General features: G+C 37.6%; 5 protein-coding genes and 1 non-coding gene across 6 annotated transcripts; 4 read left to right on the forward strand and 2 right to left on the reverse strand.

Moving 5' to 3' along the window:
- The first annotated feature begins 132 nt into the window (after window positions 1-132).
- On the forward strand, window positions 133-2478 carry LOC108817893 (GDSL esterase/lipase At3g62280). The gene is made up of 5 exons (XM_018590723.2): window positions 133-413; window positions 493-675; window positions 758-921; window positions 1017-1287; window positions 1386-2478. Exons 1-5 carry the CDS (start codon window positions 170-172, stop codon window positions 1610-1612), a joined length of 1089 nt encoding a protein of 362 aa, XP_018446225.1. The 5' UTR covers window positions 133-169; the 3' UTR covers window positions 1613-2478.
- LOC108817892 (ubiquitin-40S ribosomal protein S27a-3) lies at window positions 2404-3067 on the reverse strand. The gene has a single exon (XM_018590722.2). It carries the CDS (start codon window positions 3022-3024, stop codon window positions 2551-2553), a length of 474 nt encoding a protein of 157 aa, XP_018446224.1. The 5' UTR covers window positions 3025-3067; the 3' UTR covers window positions 2404-2550.
- A 273-nt stretch (window positions 3068-3340) lies between these two features.
- On the reverse strand, window positions 3341-3413 carry TRNAA-UGC (transfer RNA alanine (anticodon UGC)). The gene has a single exon. It is a non-coding gene; the product is annotated as a tRNA-Ala (tRNA).
- Window positions 3414-3496: 83 nt separating this feature from the next.
- Window positions 3497-6857, forward strand: LOC108817946 (uncharacterized). The gene is made up of 7 exons (XM_018590773.2): window positions 3497-3802; window positions 3887-4204; window positions 4295-4503; window positions 4577-4625; window positions 4702-4791; window positions 4885-4947; window positions 5038-6857. Exons 1-7 carry the CDS (start codon window positions 3635-3637, stop codon window positions 6571-6573), a joined length of 2433 nt encoding a protein of 810 aa, XP_018446275.2. The 5' UTR covers window positions 3497-3634; the 3' UTR covers window positions 6574-6857.
- A 2320-nt stretch (window positions 6858-9177) lies between these two features.
- On the forward strand, window positions 9178-10052 carry LOC130497608 (probable pectinesterase/pectinesterase inhibitor). Its single transcript, XM_056990546.1, has one exon. The coding sequence runs from the start codon at window positions 9210-9212 to the stop codon at window positions 9855-9857; it is 648 nt and encodes a 215-aa protein (XP_056846526.1). The 5' UTR covers window positions 9178-9209; the 3' UTR covers window positions 9858-10052.
- An 856-nt stretch (window positions 10053-10908) lies between these two features.
- Window positions 10909-13125, forward strand: LOC108817286 (probable pectinesterase/pectinesterase inhibitor VGDH2). Its single transcript, XM_018589938.2, has 2 exons — window positions 10909-12010; window positions 12257-13125. Exons 1-2 carry the CDS (start codon window positions 10909-10911, stop codon window positions 12940-12942), a joined length of 1788 nt encoding a protein of 595 aa, XP_018445440.1. The 3' UTR covers window positions 12943-13125.
- Window positions 13126-13332: the final 207 nt, after the last annotated feature.

Consider the following 13332-nt stretch of genomic DNA (forward strand, 5'->3'; position numbering starts at 1 on the left):
CCTTTAAGATTGCTAAACATCGTTATATATTGCAACTTGATATAACTTTAACAACTTAACCATTGACTTAACAGTTTAAAATCTTGACTTTCGAAGCTAAGGAAATGAGTGTATATATAAACGCATCGTGAATCTTGATGATATTCATCGTAACATTATTTTAAACGAAATGGATCAAACTCTCCAATGCTTCTTCTTAGTTTTATGTCTATCTCTACTTGTTTGTTCTAACTCGGAAGATACTTCCAAATCACGAAAGAAACCTATTCTGATAAACTTCGGCGACTCCAACTCCGACACCGGAGGAGTTCTCGCCGGCGTTGGACTTCCTATCGGACTCCCTCATGGCATTACCTTCTTCCATAGAGGCACTGGTCGTCTCGGCGACGGTCGACTCATCGTTGACTTTTTCTGTAAGTTTCATTTCTATAAACATGTACATACTTTTTTATGTAACGTTACAAAGTTTTTGGATTTGCTTTATGATTAAAGGTGAACATTTGAAGATGACATATTTAAGTCCATACTTGGATTCACTCTCGCCAAATTTCAAAAGAGGAGTCAACTTCGCTGTCTCCGGCGCCACCGCTCTTCCCATGTTTTCCTTCCCACTTGCCGTTCAGATCCGTCAATACGTCCGTTTCAAAAACCGTTCTCAAGAACTTATCTCTTTCGGTAAGTAATTAGCTCTTATCAAATCATTTTTTTATATCTGATCTCGTAGTTAGTACCTTATACATTTTTGTTTTGATAACAGGGAGAAGAGATCTTATAGATGATAATGGATTTAAAAACGCATTGTACATGATCGACATCGGACAAAATGATCTTCTACAAGCTCTTTACGGTTCTAACTTAACATATACAACCGTGGTAGAAAAGATCCCTCCCATGCTGCTTGAAATTAAAAAGGCCATACAGGTACTTGTTTCTTTCTCAAATGTTTCTAGCTTGAGTTCCTCCTCTCATGTTGTTTTCCTAATACGGCCGGGTTGTGATGTGGTTGTGTAATGAAGACCGTATATTTATATGGAGGGAGGAAGTTTTGGGTACATAATACAGGCCCATTGGGTTGTGCACCCAAGGAGCTAGCTATTAACCCGCACAATGAGTCGGATCTCGACCCCATTGGTTGTTTCCGGGTTCACAACGACGTGGCGAAGACCTTCAACAAAGGACTGTTTAGTCTAGTTAACGAAATGAGAGCACAACTCAAAGACGCTACCCTTGTCTACGTTGATATCTACTCCATCAAGTACAAACTTTCAGCTGATTCCAAACGTTACGGTGCGTATCGATCGCATTTCAATGGCTTTTTTGGGTTTTTATTGGTATGAAAATTAACTCTGGTTTTAACCGGTTTGGTTTCATTTTTGCGGGTTCAGGATTTGTGGATCCGCTGATGGCGTGTTGCGGTTTTGGAGGAAGGCCTAACAACTACGATCGCAAAGCCACGTGTGGTCAACCAGGTTCAACTATCTGTGGTGATGTAACCAAAGCAATTGTATGGGATGGGGTTCACTATACCGAAGCTGCTAACCGGTTTGTTGTCGATGCGATTCTATCAAACCGGTACACTTACCCCAAAATTCCTCTTAACCGATTTTGGTAGTTCAAAAAGAAATTTCTCAATAAAACCGGGTTGGCTATATAAATGTGTGGCCGCTGATTAGTGTACCATCGCCCAACTATAAGGGTACAAATTGCTAATGATTACACTATAAAGTGGATGTTGCAAGTCAGATTAAACCAACTGATCTCGATAGGTTCCAATGAATGCATAAATGGCGTTGACGAGTGGTGCGATAATTTTCAATGGTTAGGCACAACTAAATGAATTGCGATGGAATTAGTCTTTCGGTGGTTTGTTTAATTTAATTCTCTAACAAGGATACAGTTATAAGGATCTGGATAAGCTAAGCAACCACAAACAAAGAAACATGGATCAGTATAAGACACCATTATAGGTTTCAATAGGAACAAACCATGTAGTTTAACATCATGTCCCAACACGTAGCTAATACATGACCAAATAGTTTAAGAATTTGTTCCCTAATCGATAATAGGATTCAAATGTTCATCTTTGCGTATCTTAATGTTCAAGGTTTATTTTCGAAACAGTTATCACTACTCAAAACACCATGGTCTTTAGACTCTTTAAAGAGACCAAACTTCAATTCCCACAATCTAAGTTGATATCTACTCCATCAGGTAGAAACTTTAGAAATTCGTTTGTATGAATAAACAATCAGAAACTAATAAAAGATTATAGAGCATTCGTTCTTCAACCTAAGACGCAAATGATTTAGATTTCGATTTTTGCATTCCTATAGTCGCAATTCCGATATAAGATGATTAAATATATTGCAAGAAATGTAATTAAGACTAATCAAAGGACCAACATGAATAAACATCAATCTAGATAAGAAATCCAGAACAAAACATGTTCATCATCGAATCCATTACAAAAAAAAAGAAAAGACAAGTTTATGAAATTACCAAAGCGAAATTAAAGATAGAGAAAGTGACATCGAGACAGAGATAGAGAGATCATGCCTCAGCTCCCTCTTTCTGGTAAACGTAAGTAAGACCACATTTACCACAGTAATGACGATCGAAATGACTCGCCATGAAAGTCCCAGCACCGCACGTCGCGTTAGGACACTCTTTCCTCAGCCTCTGCACCTTACCAGATCCGTCGACCTTGTAGAACTGAAGCACCGCGAGCTTCACCTTCTTGTGCTTGTGCTTGATCTTCTTGGGCTTGGTGTACGTCTTCTTCTTCCTCTTCTTCGCGCCACCGCGGAGACGGAGGACGAGATGAAGCGTCGACTCCTTCTGGATGTTGTAGTCGGCGAGGGTGCGGCCGTCTTCCAGCTGTTTCCCGGCGAAGATCAGTCGCTGCTGGTCCGGTGGGATTCCCTCCTTGTCCTGGATCTTGGCCTTGACATTGTCGATGGTGTCGGATGATTCGACCTCGAGGGTGATTGTCTTCCCCGTTAGGGTTTTCACGAAGATCTGCATCTTTGCGGCTGAGTGGAAGAAAAAAAATGGAGAATGAGGTATTTGTATGAGAGACGGAGACCTCTTAGGGTTTGAAGCGCTATTACGTAACTGCGCTTACAAAAGAAAAGATTAGTTGGGCTTTTTACCGAGTCTAACTAGGCCCATAGCCGAAAAATAAAATGTTACTACCTTTACAAAAAGAAAACTAGTTGGGCTTTTCACCGAGTTTATATAGGCCAGTCGCAAAAAAAAAAAAGGAATAAAAAGGTATTAAAGTGAAGATACAGGTACTTGAACCTTGTGCTGAAAAAATAAGAATAAAAGGTAAAAAGAATGGAAATGCAGGGAATCGAACCCTGTGCCTCTCGCATGCAAAGCGAGCGCTCTACCATATGAGCTACATCCCCTATTGATATTAGCTTCGTATAACTATATATTAAATGGTACGATACGATTGGTTGCGTATTTGTTTGACTGGCGAATGGAATATATGATTGGTAGGCTTTTCGTATTCCTCTTCGTCGTCGCCTTTTAAGAACCCTAGATCTCTCCTCTCTCTCTATCTCCTTGTTCTCGATTCGAATCGATTTTTCTCAATCCTCAAATTCGCAAATTCAACAAATTCGCAATGGATGATAGCTGTGCCGTCTGCGCCGACAATCTCGAATGGGTTGCCTACGGATCTTGTGGCCACCGAGAAGTCTGCTCCACATGCGTCGTCCGTCTCCGTTTCGTCCTCGGCGATCCTCGCTGCTGTATCTGCAAAACCGAGTCCCCTGTCATCTTCGTCACCAAGGTTTTATTATCCTCCTCCATCATCGCAATCGAATTTAGTTTTTTTCTTTTGCTAGGATTTGTAATTTTTATCTCAATTACTTAGGCGCTGGGTGATTACACGAGGACGATCAACGACTTCTCGACGTTCCCGCCAGCGCCAAAGGAAGGCCGAGTGGCGGGAGGGTTCTGGTACCATGAAGACACTCAGGTCTTCTTCGATGACTTGGATCAGTACAGGATGATCAAGGCCATGTGTAGGCTCTCCTGCAGTGTCTGTGACAAGGCGGCGGTGGAGGAGGAGCAAGGAGGAGGAGGGGGGCCGAGGCATCGTTTGAGGATCAAGAGCGTTGAGCAGTTGAAGGGTCATTTGTATCATAAGCACAAATTGAATATGTGTAATTTATGTCTCGAAGGGCGTAAGGTTTGTGGGCTTTTTAATACTTTGACCCATATGTGTGCAAAGCCACATTTTTTTTAACTTTTGTCTTTTTTTTCTCTATATGGTTGGTAGATATTCATAGGTGAACAGAAGTTGTATACGAGGGCGCAGCTTAACCAACACATACACACTGGTGACTCTGAAGTTGATGGAAGTGAGAGTGAAAGAGGAGGGTTTGCTGGACATCCCATGTGTGAGTTCTGTAGGAATCCTTTCTATGGTGATAATGAGTTGTATACTCACATGACTACTGAGCATTATACCTGTCATATTTGCCAAAGGTAAATTACACTTGCCAAGTCTTTTTTAATTTTGAGTGTGTAAACTGAAAATGAGTTCATTTGGCTTCTTTAGGTCGCAAACAGGGAAATATGAGTACTATAGAAACTATGATGACTTGGAGGTAAACATCTCTACCATCTTCATTAGGGCTTTATGTTAAACATGTGTTCTGATTCTATATGTGTTTCTTGCAACAGCTTCACTTTCGTCGAGACCATTTCCTTTGTGAAGATGACTCTTGCCTTTCAAAGAAGTTCATTGTTTTCCCAAACGAATCTGAGTTGAAAGTAAACACCTTTTGGTGAAATTTTCATTTTGTATAATTTTGTTCTGCTCTATGGATTTTTGTCAAGTATTTATATTTGTTTTCTTTTTCTCAGAGGCATAACGCCATCGAGCATGGGGGTAGGATGTCTCGGGCTCAGCGAACTGCTGCATTACAGGCATGTGACGCCTCTTGTCTGAGTCTCTGATGTGTTTTGGCAATTTTTCTATGTTTACTTGCTTATGTTGTTACTGTGTTTCTGCTCCAGATACCAACGAGTTTCCGATACAGTCGTGGAAATGACCAAGAAAGTCGTCGTGGAAGACCTCGATCATTCCGTCGCGAACCTGGTGGCCGCGATGATGATTATAATCTCGCAGTCCATGCTGCTCTTCGTTTATCTGAGGCTGAGTATTCTCGACAAGAGCCTGCTCCTCCACCATCAAGTGCACCACCACCTGGATTCTCTGAGAACAACAACAACAACAGAGACATGGATGATGGTGATCCTCTTATCCAACCGATGGAATCTCTTTCGACTACCGATATGGAGCCCTCTTCGCGATATCTTCAAGCTGTGGGCAGTTCTGGTGGTGGTGGTACACGTCTGCAAGAATCTGCTTTTCCTCCTCTTGCTGGTCAACCTAGATCTGGACAGAACTTGGAGAGTGTGCCTACTAACACCTTGGCCGCTCGTCTAAGACGTCAAAGCAACCGAACTGCTAGCGCTACTGCCATTGCTAGTCCTTCTCAAGCATGGCCAGCAGTTAACCGAGCATCTAATACAAGTGGCGGTGGCGGTGGCAACTCTTCTTCCGGATGGCCAGCAATAGGTCGCACACCTGTTGTACAAGCACCTAGCGCTTCAGCCCAATCTAGGTCCCATGCCAGAGTTGCACAGCCCAGACCTCCTAGCTATGCGGTTCCGCAGGCTGCTCGTAATGGAAATATGATTCCTCACTCATCCTCAGCCCCTAATCTATCTGATACAAGATCACTTAACTCAGATTTTCCTCCTGTTTCTGCTGCTGCTCGCAAGACACCAACATCCACCATCACACAGGGAACTTCAAACTCCCAACCACCACCACCTCCAGATGTGCAATCTGCGAACAAGTCATTGGTTGAGAAAATGAGAGCTGCACTTGGTCATGATGAAGATTTGTTTATGACCTTCAAAGATGTATCAGGACAGTATCGTCAAGGTTCGATTGATGCAAGAACTTACTTGGAGTATGTGAAAGGTTATGGATTGTCGCACTTAGTTATTGATCTAGCTAGACTCTGCCCTGACCCTAGAAGGCAGAAGGAACTCATTGATGCTCACACTGCCAGTTTGAGAAACGAAGCAAAAGACAACAATGGTCAAGCTGCTGCTACTGCTGCAGGGCAGAGTTCGTCGTCTCAAGCTCAAGAGAGTAAGAAAAACAAAGGGAAAGCTGTGAAGGTTGTTGATCCAAAAGAAGCAGTAGCAGATGACTTTATGGAGACAGTGAGGAGATTGCAATCCTCTCAGAATTTTCATGAAGAAGAAGAGGTAATATCGAAAGATAAGAATGAATACAGGTCTGACAAAGGCAAATCGAAAGTGGAGTCTTCTTCAACCGGAAGCAAGCAGCAGCGTAAGAAAACCTCAAAGTTTCACAGAGTAAGGCTTGGTGACGGATCAATGGCAGCATTGCTAAATGTCAACTCTTCTTACCATGAACCGGAATCAAAAGATGACAATAACAATAGTAGTAACCAGAATCAAACCGGTGTACGTGGTGTTTGGCGTAAAGGAGGGGCACAACTTTTCAACTAGAGATTCAAGTCTGTCTTGGCTTTTTCTGAAAGATGACCAAGTGGAAGATAATTATGTACAAGCTTGACTGGCCGCACATTTTTATGTCAGTGTCAAGGAGAGCATTTTTGAGTAAGTTTTATGAATGATGGACGCGTTTTGTTGCTTTTGTGTTTTTGTTTTCTTCGACGTTTTTGGTATGTTTGGTATTTTCCTTATTTTCTTGGAGGGACTTAAAAAGAACGAAACTGTGATAATTAAATATTTGGCATTATACATTTTCAGATTTATAAATGTTTTTAAAAGCCGGCCAAGGTTCAATATGGTTAACTGGATCAAATCTAGTTCAATATATAAATTTATATTGTATAAATTTATTAGTAGTTTTAGTAAATATGATACATAACATAACTAAAATATAAATTAGTTTTTGTTTATATAGTTGGTTCAATGAATTTTGGATATTTTTAATAAGTTTTATAGAGTTTAGTAACTTTAAAATTCAATCAGCCTATGTGAGTTGATTATAGTCGAACCAATTATTAAATCTAATCTGATTATATGACTAGTCCATGGTCAAATTTGGTTCAACCATCTGTTCTGATTTTGAAAACACTATGATTTCCTTAATTATAAAAATCCATATTTAAACCCCAAACTTGAAAAATTTATAAATAAACAAAATAAAAATCTTTTAAAAACGTTAGGAATAATATATACCTTTGGATTTATGTTTTTCCAACCGCAAAACCATCTATATTATTAAAGTTGAAGTACAAAATCAGAGTGTTTAGAGGCATGAATTGCAGTTTAAAAATGATGTTTGTTTAGAAACATAGATAATAATATTAAATTAGAATTGTTTGGAAACATGGATAGCAGTATATTTACTTCAATTTATTTACACATTTAGTCATTGCATTTATAAAAAAAATTAGGTATTTCTTTTTTGTAATTTTTTTTATTTACAGATTTTACCACTGCATTTAAAATCAATTTAAATTAATTAATTATAATTCCAAACGTATCTAAACAAATTGATGTCTTCATATATTGATCATTATTAATATGTAAAATTACTATTAAAAAAATATTTCACTTATTTTAGCCAAACACATAAAACTATATATATTTTTATTTTTTTACAAAATCAGTTAGGCATAAACATTCGGATACCCATTTAGGTACGAGTCGTTTCTTTCGGGTATATATTTGTTGGGTTTTGAAATTTCTTTTTAGTACTTCTTTTTGTGTTTTTTTATTTATAGATTCTACCATTGCATTTAAAATCAATTTAAATTAATTAATTAAAATTTCAAGAATTATCTAAACAAATCGATATTCATATATTGATCATTATTAATATTGTAAAAATATTAGTAAATAAAACATTTCTATTTAACTTCATTTAGCCAAACACATAAAATATTTTCTATTTGTTTACAAAATCAGTTAGGCACATACATTCATGTATCCATTTAGGTATGGGTCGTTTCTTTCGGGTATACATTTTTGGGTTTTGATATTTCTTTTTAGGTACTTCCTTTTTGTATTTTTTTTTATTTACAGATTCTACCATTGCATTTCAAATCAATTTAAATTCATTAATTACAATTCCAAAACTTATTGAAACAAATCGATATTCATATATTGATCATTACTAATATTTTACAAATATTACTGAATAAAATTTTATATTTCACTTAATTTAGCCAAACACATAAAATAATTTTATTTGTTTACGGAATCCGTTAGAAATAAATATTTGAGTACCCATTTAGGTACTGGTCAATTTTTTCGGGTATAGATTTTTTTGGTTTTGATATTAGGCCATGTTTGGATATAAATTTATGTGTGAGTTTCAAAATGAATCCCCCGGATCTGTATAAATTTTGTTTTGGTGTATAGGAAACAAAAAATATTCAAATAATGAAAGTATTTGAAAATGATTTATATTTGAACAAAAAATAATGGCTGCACATAACAAAAAATCAATATAAAAGTACTGTACATTTGCATTCAAAATCTTTTTTTTTTAACAACAAACTACACAAATATGTTTATTTGTATAAAAAATTAAATAATAATGTAAGTATTTAATTAATATAGAAATATGTCACATTGTTTAAACAAAATATCAATATGAAAGTATTATACATTTGCGTTCTAAAATTATTTATTTTAACAACAAGCCAAATAAATATATTTATTAGAGAGAAAATAAAACAAAACCAAAAAACACATAGTTTACCAGAGACTCTATATGTCGAACTTATTATAAAGAATATTTTACTAAGATAAATACATTCAATAATTACAAACAAATAATATATTTCATAAAAGTGAAAATAATATCCGCCCTTTCAAGTACGGATCAAAATCTAGTTTCACTTAAAACCAATGTTTGCACTTAAACGTAAAACTATATTAGTATTAATAATACGAATTTATCAGGGTTTATTTAACCTGAAATTAACCCGCAATTTCCTCGCTACCATTTGTATATTTTCAAAAGTACCTAGAAAACAACATGCATCTACCAAATATAGACGAACTATAAATATATACACAACATGCATTCCTCTCCTTCTTATATGTAAGCTCTCTTCTTCCTCCGGATGCGTTTCTTTTTCTCCATCCATGTAAAAACCACAACCATGAGCGTTCCAATAAAACTAGCCTTTCTCTTCTTAACCGTCATCTCAACCGCAACGGCTAAATCAGCCAAACGCACAGACTACCTTTCCACACTGCACGCAAAAACAATCGCGGGAATATGCACTGTTATCCAATCAGACACAAGTCTATGCACCACAACCCTTAAAGAAGTTCCTAGCGATGACCCCATCACATTAATCCGAGCATTACCTACTGCGGCTGAATCTTCCGTCAAAAAAAGCGTGACGTTCCTCATCGGAATCAAACCAAAACACACATCAAACGTAGTCGCAACTGCAGCGATCAACAGCTGCGAGAAAAACTTGAATAACGCGTTAGAAGATTTCGCTGAGTTTTGGAAAGCTACGGGTAAAGATGTAACAACGTTGGCTCGTAACTATTTCACGTGTAAGAAGACGTTAACGTCTATCATGGGGTATCATTCAACGTGTTTGGATGATATTGAAGATAAGAATCTGAAGAAAGAAGTGGGGATTGGGATTGGTGTTGGGAAGAACCTAAGCAGTGACTCGTTTGATGTGTTCAATGGTTTGCCTACTATTTTCAAGACTTTTAGTATTAACGTGAAGCTTAACGAGGAAGACACTTCGCCCCGACCGCCACCTTTGTCGGATTATTATTACTGATTAAAGGATTTGTAAATAATAACTCATTACTATCGTATAGTGCTTAAAGCGATACTTGTAGAGATACTTATCATGTAGGGTACTATTGTAACCATTGATTCTAGTATAGTGAAATATAATATTGGAATTGAATCATGTATTGTATCTTTTTTATTCATGTACAAACGGATTATATATATGAAATGTGATATTTACTTTTGTTAATTACATACTCTGGACTGATAACTCCAACAAAGACATTTCCGTAATCATTAGTGGTCCAATGTTTTCGGATGTTGTTACTCAAATAGAATAATTGTGCGTTTTCCAAATTTCTTTTTTTATTATTATTAATTTAGAACAAAAATTATGATTTGTTCTTTTTTCCATACTTTAGATTGTATATATTTGATGCATGAAACTCCAAACCATGGCTTACTTGCTTGCTTATCCTTTCAGGACCTGAAAGATAATGTATGTACAATGCTACTTACATATATATATTGGATTGTCAATCTAGACAGACTACTTATAGGACGATATATCACTCTCGATATGAACATTCATCAATTTTACTTTCCGAATATAACACTAATAATATAGGAATAAATTTTCTAAACAAATGGTTTGTTCTCTCAAATTCTGAAATTAATAAGACTGTAATAAACTAACCTTTTCATCCATACAATACCTTTTATTTTTAGTAATGAAGTTACCACCTCTTGATCAGGACATAAGCAAATCATCTTGTGGTGACTAGTTTTTTTTTATCTCAAAGGCAAACATTTCACTAGAGAATTTATAGCCATTCAACGACCTAAAACATCTCCATCCACGCAAAGCTCATGCAAACCCTAATTTTAGAAACTACAACTTCTATAAGAACTTATCCACAAAGAACAATAATCTCTAATTGCCCCAAATAATAATCCGCCGGGCTCTTTTATAATAAAAAAAATAATCACATCCCTCTCCTATTTACCTCCTGAATTAGGTTGGAGAGATAAAAAACACATAAAAAGGAAAAAAATCGAAAAAGAGAAATATATAAATATATATATAAATACAAAAAATGCCAGTAGGAAAAGTTGTGATATCTGCGGCTTCCGTCCTTCTAGTGGTGGGTGTTGCCATAGGAGTTGTCAGCTATGTTAATAGAGGCGATGGCGGTGGCGGTGGCGGTGGCGGTGGTGGTGGTGGCGGCGGCAAGGATGGTTCTCTTAATTCACATCAAAAAGCGGTTCAGGCAATTTGTCAAACAACCACAGACCAAGGCTCTTGCGCAAAAACTCTCGACCCGGTCAAAAGCGATGATCCAAGCAAGCTTATCAAAGCCTTCTTGATGGCTACAAAAGACGCAGTCACAAAATCTTCAAACTTCACGGCTTCTACCGAAGGAGGCATGGGAAAAAACATGAACGCAACGACCAAAGCCGTTCTTGATTACTGCAAGAGAGTGTTGACATACGCTCTTGAGGATCTTGAGACCATTGTTGAAGAAATGGGTGAAGATCTTCAGCAGAGCGGAAGTAAGCTTGACCAGCTTAAACAATGGTTAACAGGAGTGTTTAATTACCAAACCGATTGTCTTGATGACATTGAGGAAGGGGAACTAAGGAAAATCATGGGTGAAGGAATCTCTAACTCCAAAGTTTTGGCAAGTAACGCCATCGATATCTTTCATTCTGTTGTCACGGCTATGACCCAAATGGGTGTCAAAGTCGAAGATATGAAGAACATGGTGGGAGGACTTGGAGCTCCTGCACGTCGCCTTCTTGGAGACATCGACCAAAATGGACTACCCAAATGGCTTTCTGGCAAAGACAGAAAGCTTATGGCTAAGGCTGGACGCGGTGGTGGCGGTGCACCTCGTGATGATGGTATCGGTGAAGGTGGCGGTGGTGGGGGTAAGATCAAGGCGACTCATGTGGTGGCTAAGGATGGGAGTGGAAAGTTTAAAACGATTTCTGAAGCTGTTAACGCTTGCCCGGATAAAAACCGTGGACGTTGCATCATCCATATCAAGGCTGGTACCTACAATGAAGTGGTCAGGATCCCTAAGAAGAAGAACAATATTTTCATGTTTGGTGATGGTGCTACAAAAACCATCATTACTTTTAACAAAAGTGTTAAACTTACCCCTGGAACCACTACTTCACTCAGTGCCACCGTTCGTAAGTCACATTTAAACTTGCCTCTATTAGACCTCACCAATTCTATTAGTATTCAATTATGGAATTTTCTATTTTTTTTTTGAGAATTTCTCATTTGAAAAACTTTTATATTAGTATTTATTAAATTATATGATTAAATAGTAATACAGTTGGTGAGATATTCATGTTGAGATAATCTTAATATCTAAATATAAATAACATTGGTAAATAACATTGATATCTAAATATACAATTACATGCACGCAGAGGTTGAATCCGAGGGATTCATGGCGAAATGGATCGGGTTTAAGAACACTGCTGGTCCGTTGGGACACCAAGCGGTCGCACTCCGTGTAAATGGAGACCGTGCGGTCATATTTAACTGCAGATTTGACGCTTACCAAGACACACTCTACGTCAACAACGGACGTCAGTTCTACAGGAACATTGTTGTATCCGGTACAGTAGATTTCATCTTCGGAAAATCCGCAACAGTGATCCAAAACTCTCTACTCCTCTTACGAAAGGGCAGCCCCGGACAGTCCAACTACGTTACAGCCGATGGTAACGAGAAGGGTGCAGCGGTCAAGATCGGTATCGTTCTCCAAAACTGTCGTATCATGCCTGACAAGGATCTTATAGGTGACAAGAAAGTCAAATCGTATCTAGGACGGCCGTGGAAGAAATATTCCACGGCTGTGATTATTGGAAGTGAGATTAGTGATTCGATTCAACCAGAAGGATGGACCGAGTGGAAAGGAGAACAAAACCACAAAACAGCTAAATACATTGAGTTTAATAACCGTGGACCAGGAGCTAAAACTAATGCGAGGCCTCCTTGGACTAAGGCAGCTAAGTCCAAGGCTGAGGTTGAAGGTTTCACCGTAGCTAACTGGGTTGGTCCGGCTAATTGGATTCAAGAAGCTAACGTGCCTGTCCAGCTTGGATTGTAAGAAAGAAAAATAGTAACGTTAAGACAGTTATATGATAATGTAATTATACGACCTCGTCTCTGAGGATCAGGGGCTCTTTTTGGATATTATTATACAATATAGGGCTCTAGACATTTAGGGATGAAATTTGTAAAATATTGCTTTTGTTTCACGTGGAATATAGAAAAATATATGTTGTTTCGGCTCTTTTACTTCTTTTTCTAATTCAAAATAATGATTGATGAATATAACTTCAAACACTAGCAACAACCAAACGAAAGAAAAAGCTTTTAAACTAAAAGATCTAGTAAAATAAACAAATCAACATACTTATTGTAAAATCATGAGTAAACACTAGTTTGATAAATATAGCTCCTTTCTATGTTGCTGCTTGGAGAGTTATTGGGAATG

Source organism: Raphanus sativus, chromosome 7 (assembly GCF_000801105.2).
Source record: "Raphanus sativus cultivar WK10039 chromosome 7, ASM80110v3, whole genome shotgun sequence".
NCBI lineage: Eukaryota > Viridiplantae > Streptophyta > Magnoliopsida > Brassicales > Brassicaceae > Raphanus > Raphanus sativus.

Coding starts and splice junctions, on each gene's coding strand:
- LOC108817893 (XM_018590723.2), top strand. CDS start 170: ATGGATCAAACTCTCCAATGCTTCTTCTTAGTTTTATGTCTATCTCTA. Junction 414..492: donor ACTCATCGTTGACTTTTTCT/GTAAGTTTCATT, acceptor TTATGATTAAAG/GTGAACATTTGAAGATGACA. Junction 676..757: donor TCAAGAACTTATCTCTTTCG/GTAAGTAATTAG, acceptor TTTTGATAACAG/GGAGAAGAGATCTTATAGAT.
- LOC108817892 (XM_018590722.2), bottom strand. CDS start 3,024: ATGCAGATCTTCGTGAAAACCCTAACGGGGAAGACAATCACCCTCGAG.
- LOC108817946 (XM_018590773.2), top strand. CDS start 3,635: ATGGATGATAGCTGTGCCGTCTGCGCCGACAATCTCGAATGGGTTGCC. Junction 3,803..3,886: donor CTGTCATCTTCGTCACCAAG/GTTTTATTATCC, acceptor TCAATTACTTAG/GCGCTGGGTGATTACACGAG. Junction 4,792..4,884: donor CAAACGAATCTGAGTTGAAA/GTAAACACCTTT, acceptor TCTTTTTCTCAG/AGGCATAACGCCATCGAGCA.
- LOC130497608 (XM_056990546.1), top strand. CDS start 9,210: ATGAGCGTTCCAATAAAACTAGCCTTTCTCTTCTTAACCGTCATCTCA.
- LOC108817286 (XM_018589938.2), top strand. CDS start 10,909: ATGCCAGTAGGAAAAGTTGTGATATCTGCGGCTTCCGTCCTTCTAGTG. Junction 12,011..12,256: donor TTCACTCAGTGCCACCGTTC/GTAAGTCACATT, acceptor ACATGCACGCAG/AGGTTGAATCCGAGGGATTC.